The sequence below is a fragment of the Lissotriton helveticus genome, chromosome 7 (genome assembly GCF_964261635.1).
Source record: "Lissotriton helveticus chromosome 7, aLisHel1.1, whole genome shotgun sequence".
Taxonomy (NCBI): Eukaryota; Metazoa; Chordata; class Amphibia; order Caudata; family Salamandridae; genus Lissotriton; species Lissotriton helveticus.
In genome coordinates, this window is record NC_136068.1 from 1,305,343,921 (window position 1) to 1,305,360,778 (window position 16,858).

General features: G+C 45.6%; 1 protein-coding gene across 1 annotated transcript in view; it reads left to right on the plus strand.

Annotated features, from left to right (window-relative positions):
• SPHK1 (sphingosine kinase 1) overlaps positions 1-16,858 on the plus strand; it is a 108,014-nt gene that overhangs the window by 48,033 nt on the left and 43,123 nt on the right. The window contains exons 2-3 of the mRNA XM_078654594.1: positions 10,636-10,785; positions 13,302-13,396. Of these exons, the coding sequence (XP_078510720.1) occupies positions 10,636-10,785; positions 13,302-13,396 (245 nt within the window). The remainder of the gene's footprint in view (positions 1-10,635; positions 10,786-13,301; positions 13,397-16,858) is intronic.

Here is a 16,858-nt window from a genome sequence, read left to right on the forward strand (position 1 = left end):
ACAAAACCCAGTCACGGCCAGCATGAGTTGTCGCGGTGTGGGGGTCGCGGGGGTTGTTTTAATTTTAATTATAAGAAATAAAAAAAACGTTCCTTAGCCGGCCCGATCCAATCCCATGCCGTCTCTGCTTAGGGGCCTCACATGTTCCTATTCTGCCTGGGGCCCCACATATTCTAGGACCGGCCCTGCCTCGCACAATGTACAGTGCATCTGGGCTGGCACAGGTGCACACTTACAAGCGCAGCCAGCGCCCATCTTCCAGTAGGGTTGCCACCTTACCAAGAGAAAAACGCTGGCCATTCGTTGCTGTTTTAATAGTCTGCAAATGCGCGTTTGTGATACTAAATAGGACTGTGAACGAAATCATATGTATTCATCTGCTATTTATAGGTTTACATCGTCTTCACTGTTTTTTTTTGCTCGTGAGAAAATGTAACTCGTAGTCGTTGAATGCCACTCATAATTACACTGAAATTATGAAAATGTCACACAAAAGCAATCGGAAACCTTGGCAGCTATAGCGCCGCTCTTGCCTCGGGAGAAACTTCGGACGGTGGCCGCGCTCTCGAGCCTCGCGCGGATCCTGTCCTCGAGCCTCCCCCGTCTCTCTGGGCGATCGGATGATGGTTCTGGTGACAGGGCCTGTGCGCGAGGCCCTCGGGTGCCGGGCGGCGCTCGTTACCGCGATCAGAGGGCGCGGGTGAGGACTCCTCATTTCAGCCATTAGTGTTGGGGGTGAGAGGGGGAGTGTCGCCGGCCTGAGTGGCCTGGGGCCCTCACTCGTTGTTTGTCGCATTGACTTTCTCCCGCCAACAGTTCGTGTTCTCAGAGCACGCAAGATGCGATGCCCTTGCAGGGGTGGGCGTCAGGTGCTGGTGAGGGAAGGGAGGCCTGTGCGCGCGGCGGCCGGTACAGCCCCTCTTCAAGTCGTATCGCCGTGAGGCCTTCTGAGGGTGGGGTGTCCCTAGGAAGGAGGGGCCCCATGAGCGGCCACACAGCCCTGGTTATCGGAATCTCGACTATCCTGACTGACGTCTTCAGTGTGACGGTTCTAAATGTCTGTCAAACACGTATCTAAGCTATACATTGCGCCGCGAGTGAGTACGATGCCATGGGCCAAAATGTGAGCCAGGAAAACGTGTGCCCATTCAAACAGGTTGGGCAATAACGACGTGTTTGCCAAAATGAATCCCTTTGGAGTCATGAACGTCATAGCACATTTCCGGATCAAACTCCTGGCTCCTACTCATGAGAGTGTATTTATCCTGACACAGCCGAATGTTTCTCTTCTCCTTTTGGGATGGAAATCATCCCACGGGACGACGAGCGCGCACTGTAGCAGTTTCTCAAGGTGCAAGGCCGAATGCGTTTGGCAAAGCACACAGGGCTGCAGCTGGACCCAGTTCCAAATGTGCCTCACGCTTGCCCAGTGAGGAAACACGGCCACTGTCCCCTTCTGCAACGGGTGGTGGGTAAGACTGGGACATCTTTCAGAAGAGGACGAGGAATGCACTGTATAGGTTGTGCTGGAAAATAATGTATTAAAAAAGTCTTAAAAGTGCAGAGAAAGTAAAGGAAAGCAGGATGGAGGCATGTAAGGCCTCCAGTCAAAGGTCGTTCAGTTAGTAAACTCTGCTTTTTAGGTCTCGCCTGTCAATGCGCATGCGCATTGAGCAGAGCGAGACTATGGGGGCTTAAACAAAGCTTACCTACACTGGCGATTCACTGGCGATTTGATGAAGTGCATGTGCACTTTTAACTCAATGCGCAAGCGCAATTAGTTAAAATGCGCGTGCACAGCATCAAATCGTCAGCTTAGTGCCGCCAGCAGCTCTTCCCGCTCCGCCCCCTGCTGCATCAAAGGCTTGGCGCTCTGCCTCAGCCCAGCCATTCTCCTCCCCTAATTACCCCCTGCTGCATCAAAGGCTTTTTCACGGCCGGCCGGCCGTGCTTTCAGTTTCACGGCTGGCCGGCCGTGTCTCCTTTTCTTTTTTTTTTTTTTAATCCGATGTTGATAATAACGATATCTGCTTGCTTTGCTTTATAACACTAATTTTATTTTAGCTCATCGCAGTGTGTTCACACTTCTATCGATGTTTCACAAAGTGTGATTTTGCAACTAAATGTAATTTTTGCACCTCTATGTGCTGGGGATGTCATACGAATACACATTTTTCACAACTCATTCATCATCAAACTAAATTTTCTCTCTATGCAGAGTGATTTTACACCTATAAGAAATGCCACACACTTGGTTACTTTGCTGCATTAGAGACTGTTCACCTAAGTTAGATTTTTGATTTTTGCTCCTACATGTGTTTTTGGAACGAAAAGTGATTCATGTTGATTTTGCACTAGGGATTGGACTAAATCTGACATGCCACACTAAGGAAAGGATTTCATGCAATGCAATTCACTGTCCACATGCGCTTAATTAAACATATGCTTGCTATCATAGTTTTGCCGTTTCTAAGTTCTATCAATCACAGGCTTTATAACCGCATCCACCACCACATCCACCGCCACATCCACCACCACCACATCCACCACCACCACATCCACCACCACATCCACCACCACATCCACCACCACATCCACCACCACCACCACCACATCCACCACCACCACATCCACCACCACCACATCCACCACCACTACATCCACCACCACTACATCCACCACCACCACATCCACCACCACATCCACCGCCACATCCACCACCACCACATCCACTGCCACATCCACCACCACCACATCCACCACCACTACATCCACCACCGCATCCACCACCACTACATCCACCACCGCATCCACCACCACTACATCCACCACCGCATCCACCACCACCACATCCACCGCATCCACCATCACATCCACCATGACATCCACCGCCACATCCACCGCATCCACCATCACATCCACCATGACATCCACCATCACATCCACCATCACATCCACCGCCACATCCACCACCATCGCATCCACCACCACATCCACCACCATCGCATCCACCACCATCGCATTCACCACCACATCCACCACCACATCCACCACCACCACATCCACCACCACCACATCCACCACCACCACATCCACCACCACCACATCCACCACCACCACATCCACCACCACTACATCCACCACCACATCCACCGACACATCCACCACCACCACATCCACCGCCACATCCACCACCACCACTACATCCACCACCGCATCCACCACCACTACATCCACCACCGCATCCACCACCACTACATCCACCACCGCATCCACCACCACCACATCCACCGCATCCACCATCACATCCACCATGACATCCACCGCCACATCCACCGCCACATCCACCGCATCCACCATCACATCCACCATGACATCCACCGCATCCACCATCACATCCACCATCACATCCACCGCCACATCCACCACCATCGCATCCACCACCACATCCACCACCATCGCATCCACCACCACATCCACCACCATCGCATCCACCACCATCGCATTCACCACCACATCCACCACCACATCCACCACCACCACATCCACCACCACTACATCCACCACCACTACATCCACCACCACTACATCCACCACCACCACATCCACCACCACATCCACCGCCACATCCACCACCACCACATCCACCGCCACATCCACCACCACCACATCCACCACCACTACATCCACCACCGCATCCACCACCACTACATCCACCACCGCATCCACCACCACTACATCCACCACCGCATCCACCACCACCACATCCACCATCACGTCCACCATCACATCCACCATCACATCCACCATCACATCCACCATGACATCCACCGCCACATCCACCGCCACATCCACCATCACATCCACCATCACATCCACCATCACATCCACCGCCACATCCACCACCATCGCATCCACCACCATCGCATCCACCACCATCGCATTCACCACCACATCCACCACCACATCCACCCCCACCACCACCACATCCACCACCACCACATCCACCACCACCACATCCACCACCACCACATCCACCACCACTACATCCACCACCACTACATCCACCACCACCACATCCACCACCACATCCACCACCACATCCACCACCACCACATCCACCGCCACATCCACCACCACCGCATCCACCACCACTACATCCACCACCGCATCCACCACCACTACATCCACCACCGCATCCACCACCACCACATCCACCGCATCCACCATCACATCCACTATGACATCCACCGCCACATCCAACGCCACATCCACCGCATCCACCATCACATCCACCATGACATCCACCGCATCCACCATCACATCCACCGCCACATCCACCAACATCGCATCCACCACCACATCCACCACCATCGCATCCACCACCATCGCATTCACCACCACATCCACCACCACATCCACCTGACAAAGGTATTAATTTTGCTATTTTCAAAACCAACACATAAATAAAAAATAAAAAAACTTTCCTAATGCGAGACCTATTGCATTTTCAATGCTTGTTCTCTTGGTGTCTGTGTGTTGTTTCGCAGACCTTCTAAATCTACCTATATAACATAAAGAGGCACTGTAGATTATCTTTATGGACTACACATGACCTTTTAGCAGATGCACGTCAGTCGACCGGAAGGGTAATGTACCATACCATCTCTTTGTTTGTTGTAGTTTTATTGCAGCAATTCACATTTTATCTACATCATATGAAATCCTTTCTTGAACCAGCTCGGCAAATAACAGAAAACGAAACACTTTCTTACCGGGAGTTCAATCGAGGGTGATGCGAGTCGAGTAGACTGGCGTGTGAAACTGGGCTGGTCGGCCGGACAGGCCTTTTATTCCACCGGTCGTTTCCCCAGCGGGCTGAAGCCATTGGAGGCCGTTTTAGGAGCCCTGTGCCGCTGCTGGTGCCTCTGTGAGTTTTACCAGATCCCCGGAATTAATCGCTGCAAGCACAGAGAGCATCGAGACAAAGAGAGGGAGAGATCAGAGAAAGTAGAGAACAGATACGGAGATAGAGAAAGAATGGATGGGTGAAAAGAAAGAGATAGGGCATAGGGGAGAAGGGAGTGGGGCAGGGGTGAGCATTGCTGCCGCAGCTGCTTTTGGTTCCCCAGTCCGGCCCTTGTGTGAAAAGATGGAAAGAGCTTTTCTCACAACCTTTGCAAAGTTCTACGGCGCATTTTACCAGTTCACAACTTTGCAAATTGTGTTATCCAAAAGCGTCATGGAAATTGTGACTTTTGCAATATTTTGTACCAAATGGTGGATTGTCAGAGGACACATTCTTAATTTATTTTTTCCATTATGCTTAGAACTTCTCTGCAAAATGTAAACTTGCAGAAAAAATACACATTTGCCATTGCTCATTGAAATCACCAATGAAAAATAACATTTTCCATCGAATTTGAGTAAGCGAATGGGATATACTTTTTGCACATCTCTACCTTAACGCCGCCGGAGCTGACGTTGTCGGCTGAAGGGCTGTGTAATTTCTTGATATAGTGCTAACCTGAAATGATGCAGCCGGCCCCAGGGTTGTAGGCTCTTCGCTGTGTACTGTTACCAAACGACAATAAAGGTCTTACAAAAAAAAAAAGAAAAAGAAAATTTTCCATATTGAAGGAGGGTGGGAGCACACTGACTCACATGATGCATTGGGGCAACTTGAGTGCTGGGGTGAAGCAGTGTGCTCCCACCCTCCTTATATTTCCCATACTGGCTTGTTTTGATTAGAGTGGAAATTATCTCACAATACACTGACAATCATTTTACAATGTGCAGTAAAGCTTTGAAAATCTAAGCTAGGAATCTGCAAACTTTGCAAACAGTGAAAACCAGGAACTGCACTAGATTGCAGCAGCAGGTATACAGTGCAATTGAAGGGCCAAACGAGGGATTAAAGAGAGGGAATACCTCTAGGGGAAGGACCATGGAAGTGATGTGTGCTGCCGGGCTTCAGTACGAAGTAGTCTTCCTGGAATCCCGCAGATGCGGTCTGTGTAGACTTTCATGGCTTAGTACTGCAGTAGAGGGGGTTTTGGCTTCTTCGGAGTGAGGGATAGGTGGATATGCATAGGTTGTGTGACAGAGGGAAGTTTACGTAGCAGTTGAGAAGAGGCTGCCTGTTCCCACTTACCTGGACTAAGTCCTGGAATCTATCTAGTTACGGGCCGGCCTCTGGAGGTGAATGTAGATGTTCTGAATGGCTGAAGGATCTGTAGGGCAGGTGTCGTTACTCTGCATTATATTGTTTGTCTTGCTTATATTTAATTGTTTTATGGATCAGCTGGTGTACAATTGTAGTCTTTTTTCTTTTTTCTCCATGGATGGTGCAAACATCTAGTCCTACTTCTTTATCTGTGGTCTATCTCAGTATTCGTTTTTGAAAAACCTGTGACTCTAGTTGTAGGTAGTGGATGGTAGCTACAGCAATTGAAAAACTACTTCCATGTGGCTAAAAACACCCATTGCCCCCCTTCTCCTGCTTAGACTATGGTGTAGGGCCCATGGTTTAAGGGCAGCTAGGGTGTAGCACCCAGCATACCCCAATACTCATCTCTTCACACTGTCTCCTTAGCACCTTTGCTCAAGGTTACTCTGGAGTAGGGGCTTTAAGCTCATCATGCTCGGGTTCTAGTGGTGTTACACAGAGTAAAGCTTCCCAAAAACTAAGGAGCCCTACTCTGGCCAGGCAGCAAGGTTGTCACCCCATCAAGGACATGAGGCTGATTTTCTGATTTTCATGCAGTTGCTTTTTGCAGTAGTTTTGGTATTTTGTAAATCATTTTAATGCCTCAACATTTGCATTCAATGTCTCCAGTAGATTTTGATGGGGCCATTGAAGTTGTTGATATGAACTGCATATTATGCAATCATGTTCCCTATCCTGAGTGCCTGCCTGCGAATATCTGGTATTCTGGTTATTGATTTTGACCCCATGTAAAGATTCACATATAGGCACTAACCCAGGTTCTAGCGATAACATCTAATTGCATGTTATGCATGTGTAGCCTGTGTGGTGCATGCATTGCGTATATGAGTGAACCAGAGTAATGGGGGCCTGTGGGTCCCATTTTAGAAATTTCGCGCCTGTCAACGTGGACAAGATGGAAGTGAGGTAATTTTCCCAGACAGCTGAAGTGTTTTGCCGACATTCCTACGACAAGAGGGAGGCGATCCATACAGTTAGGACTCCTAACTTTAGGACTCCTAAATGCCTTCTGTGAATTCTGAAAGTTTTAAAGTAAGGATTTTTCTCAGTTTAGGAGTAATAAAGTTAGGACTCCTAAATGCCTTCTGTGAATCCCGAAAGTCTTAAAGTTAGGATTTATCTCAGTTTAGGAGTCCTAAAGTTAGGACTCCTAACTTCTGTGAATACCAAAACGAGTAAGTGCCTTCTGTGAATACCAAAATGAGTAAGTGCCTTCTGTGAATACCAAAATGAGTAAGTGGCTTCTGTGAATACCAAAATGGTAGTAAGTTTAGGATTTTGTCTTAAATTAGTTCTGTGAATCGGGCCCAATGAGTCCAGCGCCTTTGTATATTTCATGTTTCTTGTTTTGAGCATGGGGGCATTACGTGTCGCCTGGAGGCATTAGTTCATGGGCATCAGTCAAGGTCTCTGCATGTTGACATGTGCCTTACTCTCACCTTTTAACTGAGGAGTTCATTGAACTTCACAAATAGAATTTTGATACAGGGAAAGAAAATTAATTTCCAGATGTAGTGTAGTCTCACTCTCTCTCCATTTTATTCTTTTGCAGATTTCCCAGTGAGGCAATGTCTAAACTGTTGTTTGTAAGGCATGCAATAGAATGACAAGATGAGCGATTTACTCTAACGATGAAAAATACTTGTCCAAGGCTGCTGCTTAGTATTATCGTGGTTGTTTTGGTAACTGTTACAAATAGTTTTGGTTGGAAGAGATGCTGTTGACTGATTGGCAGAATTGTGCTGAATAATGTGTGGCAGGTGGTTCAGCACATGAGAGGAGTAATATGAGTAGAGAGGGTGTTGGATCCCTGGGCCAGCAGTGATGCGGTATCCTCTCCCCGAAGGGATGTGTGCTTCCTGTGTTGACATTTTCTGTATTAATGTTGGCTCTGCCATACTGCTGTCGGTATACTGTGTGTAATATCAACGAAGACCAGTTAAAAAAAAACAATGACAAATACTGCACGAAGAGTGTTTGAATAGTGATAAATAGGTGATAGGCATCTATCTATAATCATGGTCCTGAAGAAAGCCAATCAACCCCTTCGTTTGGGCGTTTAATAGTGACTGAAACATGTAGACATCTGGATGTGTAAGTTCAATGTACGCTCCAAAAAACCTCTCTATGTGTTTTTAACCTTGCCATGGGTACTTATAAGGAATGAGAATTCATAGAGAATTTGAGTTACCTGCAGGAAATTTTAATACAGTTCACTTAAAAAATACAATCAAAGAGCTCCGCTGATAAGAAGCATTGAAGCCCATCCCGGTGCATTAGGCACCATGAATGAGGACCCGAGGATCAGGCATGCTTGCCACCATTATACTTGGTTGGCGAGGGTCCTTTCAGAAAGGGATATAGCGCCACGCCTCACTGGGCCGCGGCATTAGGATCCGGGAGCCCGAGGGCCGGACCATCCCCATCCGCTCTGCGTTTCTCTGGCCAGAGGGGAAGGGGGCATGTTACTTCTTGCAGGTCAGCTGGGGCTGCCTCCACCTATTAGATGGGGGGTTAAATCGGGGAGCGGCTCGTGGTTTGCACATCACTTCCACTTCTGCCACCCAATAGCTGGGCTTATTTAGGGCGCGCATGCTCTGGCCCCATCCTTTTGCATTGCGATGGCGGGAGCGGATTGAGCAGCACAACCACCGGTCCCAATACTTTGTTACTGGCCATCATTTTTAATAGCCCAAATTTTTCATTTAGCATACAGTTGAACATCAAGATCGCTTTACAACAGCGAGGGGAGCCCTTGAATGCATTTCCAAGGGCTGCAGTTAGGATGGAGACAGCAGTCTGAACCCCAAAGAGGAATGTTCGCACATCGGGGTAGGGCATGGGCTCCAATCCCTGGTCACTCTATACGAGCCCCGCAGACAGCCTGGTGTCGGAGGGGCGGGCCCCTGGGGTTGCGGACAGGTACAGTGGGGCTGAGGACCTCCCCTTAGGGATGCGGTTGGAGTACACCTGTGTGGTTCTCCTTGGGATGAAGGTTGAGTGGACCTTAGTGTTGGAAGCGTTAGGATTGAAGGCTCCAGTATGATTGTGGGACTTCAATGATTTCAGCGGTCAGATCGTAAAAGTTTGCTACCCTATGTGCATACAATTTAAAATGCGTTTTTTTCTCATTTCATTAGATGTGTACTGCTATAAATGTTAAGAACATTATATGAAGGTTATGAAGTCATGTTTGTGCTCTTATGTGATAAACATGGCTGTTTTCCCAAAGCACTTGGTATCTGTCATTGACTCGTGGGGTTCGGGGGAGGCTCTGGGTCCTAAAGGCTTCTGTCCCCACCACTAGGAATAAACGAGTGCTAGGGAGGCAGGGTTATATAAATTACGAGTTTACTCTTTTGGTTAGGTTCAAAATGGTTTATGAGATTGCCTCTTTGTCTATCCAGGTTGCATGAGGATTAGTAGAGGAAGCTGGTTGCTTCATTAATCACTCCATAAATAGAAGAACTGAACACAGACACCACATACTGTCCATACGTCATGGTGGGGCAGGTCAAACACTTCTCGGGTCCTTAAATCTCTGTTTGATCCTGGTTATCTGAATCAGACACATCACGCTATTTATAAGGAAACTGATTCTCACAGCTTATGATGCACTGTTTGGATGTCTGCCAGCACAAACACATGCTGCATACCCAAGCATCGGCCTTCACTCTGTGCGCATCACAAAAACAGCTGCTCTTGCGGAGCAAAGTGTGTAACTTTCATCCATCTCCCTGAGGTCAGGCACAGTGTGTTACTGAGAGCTGAATCTTCCTACAACATTGTTACCCTGTGTTCAGTGGCACTACAAAAAGATAGTTTATTGCTGAATCCTTTATCCTTCTGGATATGGAACAAATCTGAGCAGTGCACATACATTTTATTTATTTTATTTAAAAAGTTTTATATAGCGCTGGCTAGACCCAAAGGTATCAGAGCGCTTTACATGAGAATTAACAATATAACAGAAAAAGTTCAACAATTACACAATACATAAAAAAATAGGCAATACAATTAGGAGAGGAGAGAAAGGATAGAGAAAAGTAGTGGAGGGAGCAGTGGAGGTGAAAAAGGGAGGATAAGGGACGAGACAGAAAGCTGGTTTTTAAAGCTATACATGAAAAGGACCATTTATATGCACGCAATGCAAACTACGTTTTGTTTTTGTAGAAAATGTTGGTGTAAATAAATATATGTATAAATAACTTGGCAGTGGCCCTGAAAGGTTAGCAGAGCTGTGTCAGAAAGTCACTAAGAAGGCCAGTGTCTCTGAAAGGCCACTCAGTCCTAGGCTACATTGGACCATAGGCTTGTGTTTTGGGTCTCCTGAGAATACCTAAGCCTGGCTTCTGACCCTTGCCTCACTTCCACGTCTGAGCTGCTTTCCCTCTCTCATCACTCAGGCGCCGAGTACAGCCTCCTGCCCAGGCCATGCCAGCTGCTGATATTCGTGAACCCTCGTGGAGGAAAGGGTACTGCTCTCTCGCTCTTCAAAGAGCACGTACTACCCATCCTGAGCAAAGCAGACATTGGCTTCAACCTGATTGTAACTGGTGAGTGTAAGCGCATACGGCTGGTAAGGCCATATGTAGTATGTGGGACCTCTAATAGGGGTCATTAGTGCAATGTGACGTAAGGATGACTGCTAATCCATATATATAGGCAAAGGGAAACAGCCTTAAAATGCTGGCTCAGCCACAGGTGCCGTTTCCACGCAATCTGAACTGCGCTTTCCTTAACCGCGCATATGGCTTAACAACGCATATGCGTGGTTAAGGCAATGCGCGGTCTAGATGCCGAGTGGATGGGTGGGAGAGGAAGACAGGAAGAGAAAAGGATGATCGGGATTCGGGAGAGGAAGAGGTGAAGTAAGTGGGGCTTGGTCCAAGTCTTGGGGGGGGTAGTTATTTGTGGTGGGGGTAGGTTTTAGGACTTAGGAGGGGTTCGGGGTTGTTTGTGGGCAGTGAGCAGTTTTAGGGCTCAGGGCAGGGGGGCTGGTTGGGATAATTGGCAGGTGTAGTGGATAGTTTTTAGGGCTTAGGGTGGGGAAGGCTGGGGTCGGATAGTTTTCGGGGCATGGGGTTAATTTTTGGGTCTCAGGCCAGTGGAAAAGGGAGAGTTTACAGGCCAGGGGGTAGTTTTAGACCTCAGGGTGGGGGGAGGGGGCTGGGTTGGGGTACTTTAGGGATGCAGGGGACAGTTTTTAGGGCTTAGGGCGGAGGGCTGAGGTCGGGGTAGTTTTTGGGGTGTGAGTTTAATTTGTAGGGCTCAGGACAGGGGGAAAAGGGACAGTGTACAGGGCAGGGGGATGATCTTTAACACGCATGTCCCTATACCCATCATGTCTTTACCACAAAATTGCATGGTAAAGGTAGGTGTGGTAAAGACATGCGTGGTAAAGATGCGCTCGTGGTAGAGACCACATGGTACATGCATGCGTTGTACCATCATATAACCGATAGACAAGGCCATTGTGAGAGGTGATTGCATGTGTAATTTATTCAGGTTAGCCTTGTCACATGTTTTTGCGAGGTTTGAGACCAAAACCTAATGTAGGGCCCTCTGAATACTAGGTTAATTTTTGTGAAGTGCCATAAGCACCCATTTCCATTTCTTAAAAAATATTGTTTTTTTGGAAAGAGAAAACATGGCGTCTGGCACTATACAGTGCCCCTTCCTGCACAAAATCAATCCTGCTTACATCGCAGGCACCCTTGCACCATGGTACAAGTGTGCCTGTGTTTGCAGCACATTGTGCCCCAGCGCAGGGAAAAGACTGGATTGTGCTTCATAATGGTAAATACGGTGCATTCTTGCCCTTTTCCATAACATGCAGCACTTCCCATATTTATGACGATAGTAGGTTTTGGGGGAGAACCCTTCCAATTTCGCTAAAGTACACTGCAGTGGGTGGGATGATACAACACTATGGTTCGTGATGGGTATTATTTGGGACTTTTATGGGAGCTCCTAAGAGAGCCCTCCTGACCTTATAATGTCACCGACCTATCATAAAACCATTCTATAACCCGCGCCCCAAGGAAAGAGACCGTCTTTGGTGGCAGCTGTCACTAGGAGGGGGTTGGAGGCAGCAACCTCATTTGAATCTCACACTTGGCCATCGTTTAGTGCCTGATTGCAGCTGTCACCAAGAGAGTATTGGCGGCAGCAGTTTGATTTGACTTTGACACTTGGTCGTCATCTAGGGCCAGATGTGCTAGCATTAGTAATAGCTATGACCAATCGGCTATTTTTTTGCGAATCGCTATTTGGTAATCGCTATTACAAATGTATGAATTTATGTCTGAAACGTATTTCCTAATTAGCGATTCATAGTGGATCACAAATAGACATACCTCATGAATATTAATGAGGTAGGTCACAATTTGTGACCCACTAGGATTCACTGCCACCACAGGAATGGTGGCCTCTTGGGATCAACAGATCCTATGTTTGTGATTACTTTTAAATTAAGCAATCTTTTTTAAATGCAGCCCGTTATCCTTAAAGGAAAACGGGATGTGTTTGAATAAAAAATAATAATTAAAGTTTCATTTTTATTTTTTTAAGAGTAGGCAGTGGTCTGTGGGACCACTGCCTGCTCTTAAAAACAATTTTTTGAGACATTCTCAAAGGAGAAGGCACCCTAAGTGGACCCTTTCCCATTTACGAATAGACTATCACCAACTTAGAGTTGGTGGTAAATTACGAATGTTTGTGACCACATTTTGGTCACAAAATATTAGTAAATACTATTCAGACTCCCTTTTTGGAAGGGATGCCCTGAACACACCCTTTCCAAATAGCAATTCTGTTTTTTGTCTCAAACCCAAACTGCAATTCGTCAGAATCGCAGTTAGGCTTTTGTATATTAAAAACTCTGTTTTGCAGACTCAAACAGTCCGATTCTGTGAATTGGGCTGTTCGTGAACTCAAAAAAACTTTCTACATCTGGCCCCCAGTTCCTGATGGCAGCTGACACCAGGAGGGATTAGAGGTAACAGTTTGACTTGTTTCCCACACTGTGCTATCATGTATTGTTTACCCTTCTCTCTCCTCCTGCTTGCAGAAAGACCAAACCACGCACGGGAGCTAGCCAGGGAGAAGAACCTCGATCGCTTTGATGCCCTGGTGGTCATGTCGGGAGATGGTCTTATGTATGAGGTAAAGCATGGGTGTAAGGGAAGGGGCGGCTGAAGAACTAAAAACTATCTTTTAGTGAAACATTATCTCTTTCAGTGCGCTTGTGCATCACTCAAGTGAAATGCAGTGCCCCTTGAGCAGTGGATATGTACCGTTTCATGAATAAATTGAAGAACTTATCCCTCAAACGCACATCCAGTGCTTAATATATATATATATATATATATATATATATATATATATATATATAGACACGAGATTTAGCTGGTCCCAAGCCTCTATATCGGCGGGCTCACGGCAGGGGTAGCCACCCCCTTTAAAATGTACACACTCAACCAGCGTGTTCCTCCCTTCAGTCGTGGAAAAAGAACAACACAGGAACCGTGGCCTCTGTTCGTGGTGCAGTTTATTACAGACACAACGTCCTACGCGTTTCGGAGTAAACTACTCCTTCATCACGGGCAAAGTTTGTGCATTTCAGTGTAGTTAATAAAGTAAAGTAATATGTCACGTGATAAAAACATAAGCAAAATACTTCGCCTTCAATCATTTAACTTTCGGTGATTTACGTAAGTAATAACGTATATATTAAACATTCAGAGTATTCCACATGATGATGGCAAGGGTAGTATTTCTAAAGCATTTGTTAAAATTAAACCGTGGCTATAACCAAATCACAGAAACACTCGCGTTTTTGGTTTCAACGTTGCTCATGACAACACAGCGCTAGTTGTAAACATTTACTCAGCATGTCACAATATTGTCCACATAAATTAGACTTGAACGGTTGCACAAAGTTTGGAAAATAAAATAAAATAAAACTCTGCAACTACCAGACTCGAACCTCTGGTCTCAAAAGACAGCGTTCATATGAACATACTCTGTCACTTTGTTCCTTGAGCTATGTAAATAACCATGCTCAATGAGTGAAATATTCAAAAGTATCATATTCACTCTGAAATGTGCTTGCAATGTTAATCCACACATTATGATGCCCAAGTGGGCGAAAGCAATCTTATTAATTTCTGTTATGACAACCATTTCAGACAATCATGTTGGACTGAAAATACCGCCCTAGTGGGCTAATCATGTGTATGCATGGTAAAGTCCTGAATAAAAGTTTATCCAGACAATTCAAACTTTGGTCAGCCAGTGTTATTGCCCCAGTGGGCTATTGCATTCTTGATTGCCAGCATCATCCATCATCATTCATTTGGGCATGTATATCGATACCACCTAAGACAATAATAAAGGCAAAGTTCTATTAAAATCTTCATAATCCAAAAACCGTTTTACGAAGAAAACACACAAAATTCTAAAAACAACTAGCAGAAGGTAAGTAGCAGCAATGTTCTTTAAACAATTATATTTCCAGTTTAATATAAGTGCACTGACAGTTCCTCGTCCATATTCAAACCATGGGGCACAATGGTGTTGAATCTAATGATAAATTTGGACTCCAATTTCCTGAGCTCAAGTAGTCTATTCCCACCTCGTTTGTTTGTTTAAGGGCACACTGTCAATGACTGCAAATTTCACAAGATTGGCGTTACTTTTATGATGCTCGTGAAAGTGTCGAGCTACTGGATAGGTCTTTTTTTACCAATAGCTCTCAAATGTTCAAGTACCCGCTTTTTGCCCTTGTGAATTGGACTACCAATGTAGTATTTAGAACATGGGCATTTCAACGTATAAATTACATATTCAGTATTGCAATTTAGATGTTTCTGTATGACCCATGGAGCTTCATTACTGTTGAATTTTAGTGATTTAATACTATTGCTGAATTTGCAGGCTTTACATTGATTACACGTAAAATAAACTGCACCACGAACAGAGGCCACGGCTCCTGTGTTGTTCTTTTTCCACGACTGAAGGGAGGAACACGCTGGTTGAGTGTGTACATATATATATATATATATATATTTATATATATATATATATATATATATATACACACACACACACAGTTCCCACAGTGCTGGCAGCTGCAATCAGGACACGGACACCAATTTCATGCTGATGTTATCTTTTTATTTCATTCGTGACATATATATATATTACTGGATAGCTATATCCATGACCATGTTTCCATTGAAAATCATTTTTTGAGGTTTGCTCATAAGTTTGGCGCCATTTGACGAATCTTCACAATACTTTAAAAAAAGGCTTGTCAATCTCAGCTCCTTTCTGGAAAGGTTCGGGGTAATTCCTCAAGTGGGGTCCACGTAAAACTGGGTAGGGGTTCCCAAAACATATTTCCGCATTCATTTTTCCATCTTAAAATTAGACACAGCTACAGCCAAAACGGCTGAATAGAACTACACCATATTTGGAAGGAAGCTAGATCTTGGTCCAGAAAGCAAGCTTTTTGTGATTTGGTGTAAATCCGTTCAGTAGTATTTTAGGGATGTATGACGTTACAACGCAGGCTATTACAACGCCTGCCTTTACAACGCGGTTTTTACATCGCAAACCTTTACAACGCATAGCGCTTAGAGGTGCTGGATAGTGGTAAGTATAATTTTCTATTCCAACTCCAGTCCCCGTGGACACTAGGGAAGGTGTTGGATAGAAAATTAAACTTATTCCCTATCCTAGAGCGCCCCCCAGCGCAATGCGTTGTAATGGTTTGCGTTGTAATGACCGCGTTGTAATGGTAGTGCGTTGTAATAGTTTCGTTGTAAAGGTTGTTCACCGTATTTTAGAAATTAGGGATCAAAAATGTTTGTATATCTGGATGGTTGGGTTTGAGGGACTCTTGCATGAGTCCCTTTTACCAAGTTTCAAACAATGGAGTGTTCTGTTGGCCCAGGCGGCTTTTTTCCCTTTGGCCAATTTTCTCCAATGGAAGACATTCCCCCATAGCAGCGAACATGAAGAAAATTGTTGCAGGCAACCATTACAGGACTCAGGGACTTAGTCCCCTGTTCTGCATTACATTTTTAAAACACCCATAACTGGGCACGGTAGGGATACTCTGAGATATATACCTTCTGAACGAGAAGGATGGGAAAAACACAGTAAAAAACAGCGAAGAGATTCAAACATCGTGGATACAAAGAAGGTATAATTAAAGGATGCTGGAAACGTGCCAATGAGAAACTAAGACAGGACATATTGGATGATAAACGAAAAGGATTAGAGAACTCAAATACAACTCAATCGGAAGACAGAACAGTACGACTAATTCTGGATCATACCAGGGAATAAAAACAAATTGTTAATATCCTTAGGAGAAATTGGAAGCTCTTACAACTGGACCCAGCAGTCAGCAAAATAATGTGTAAACATCATAACATTACGTTCCGCCGTGCAAAGAACTTAAGAGACAAGTTGGTGCACAGTCATCATCAAGATCAAGCAAAAAAGAAAGGGACACAATGGCTTAGGACAAAGGGTTTCCAGAAATGACATACTTGCAAAGTTTGCCAGATTGCAAAAAAGACAGCGGAAGTGGCATTGCCTAACAAAAATAAATGG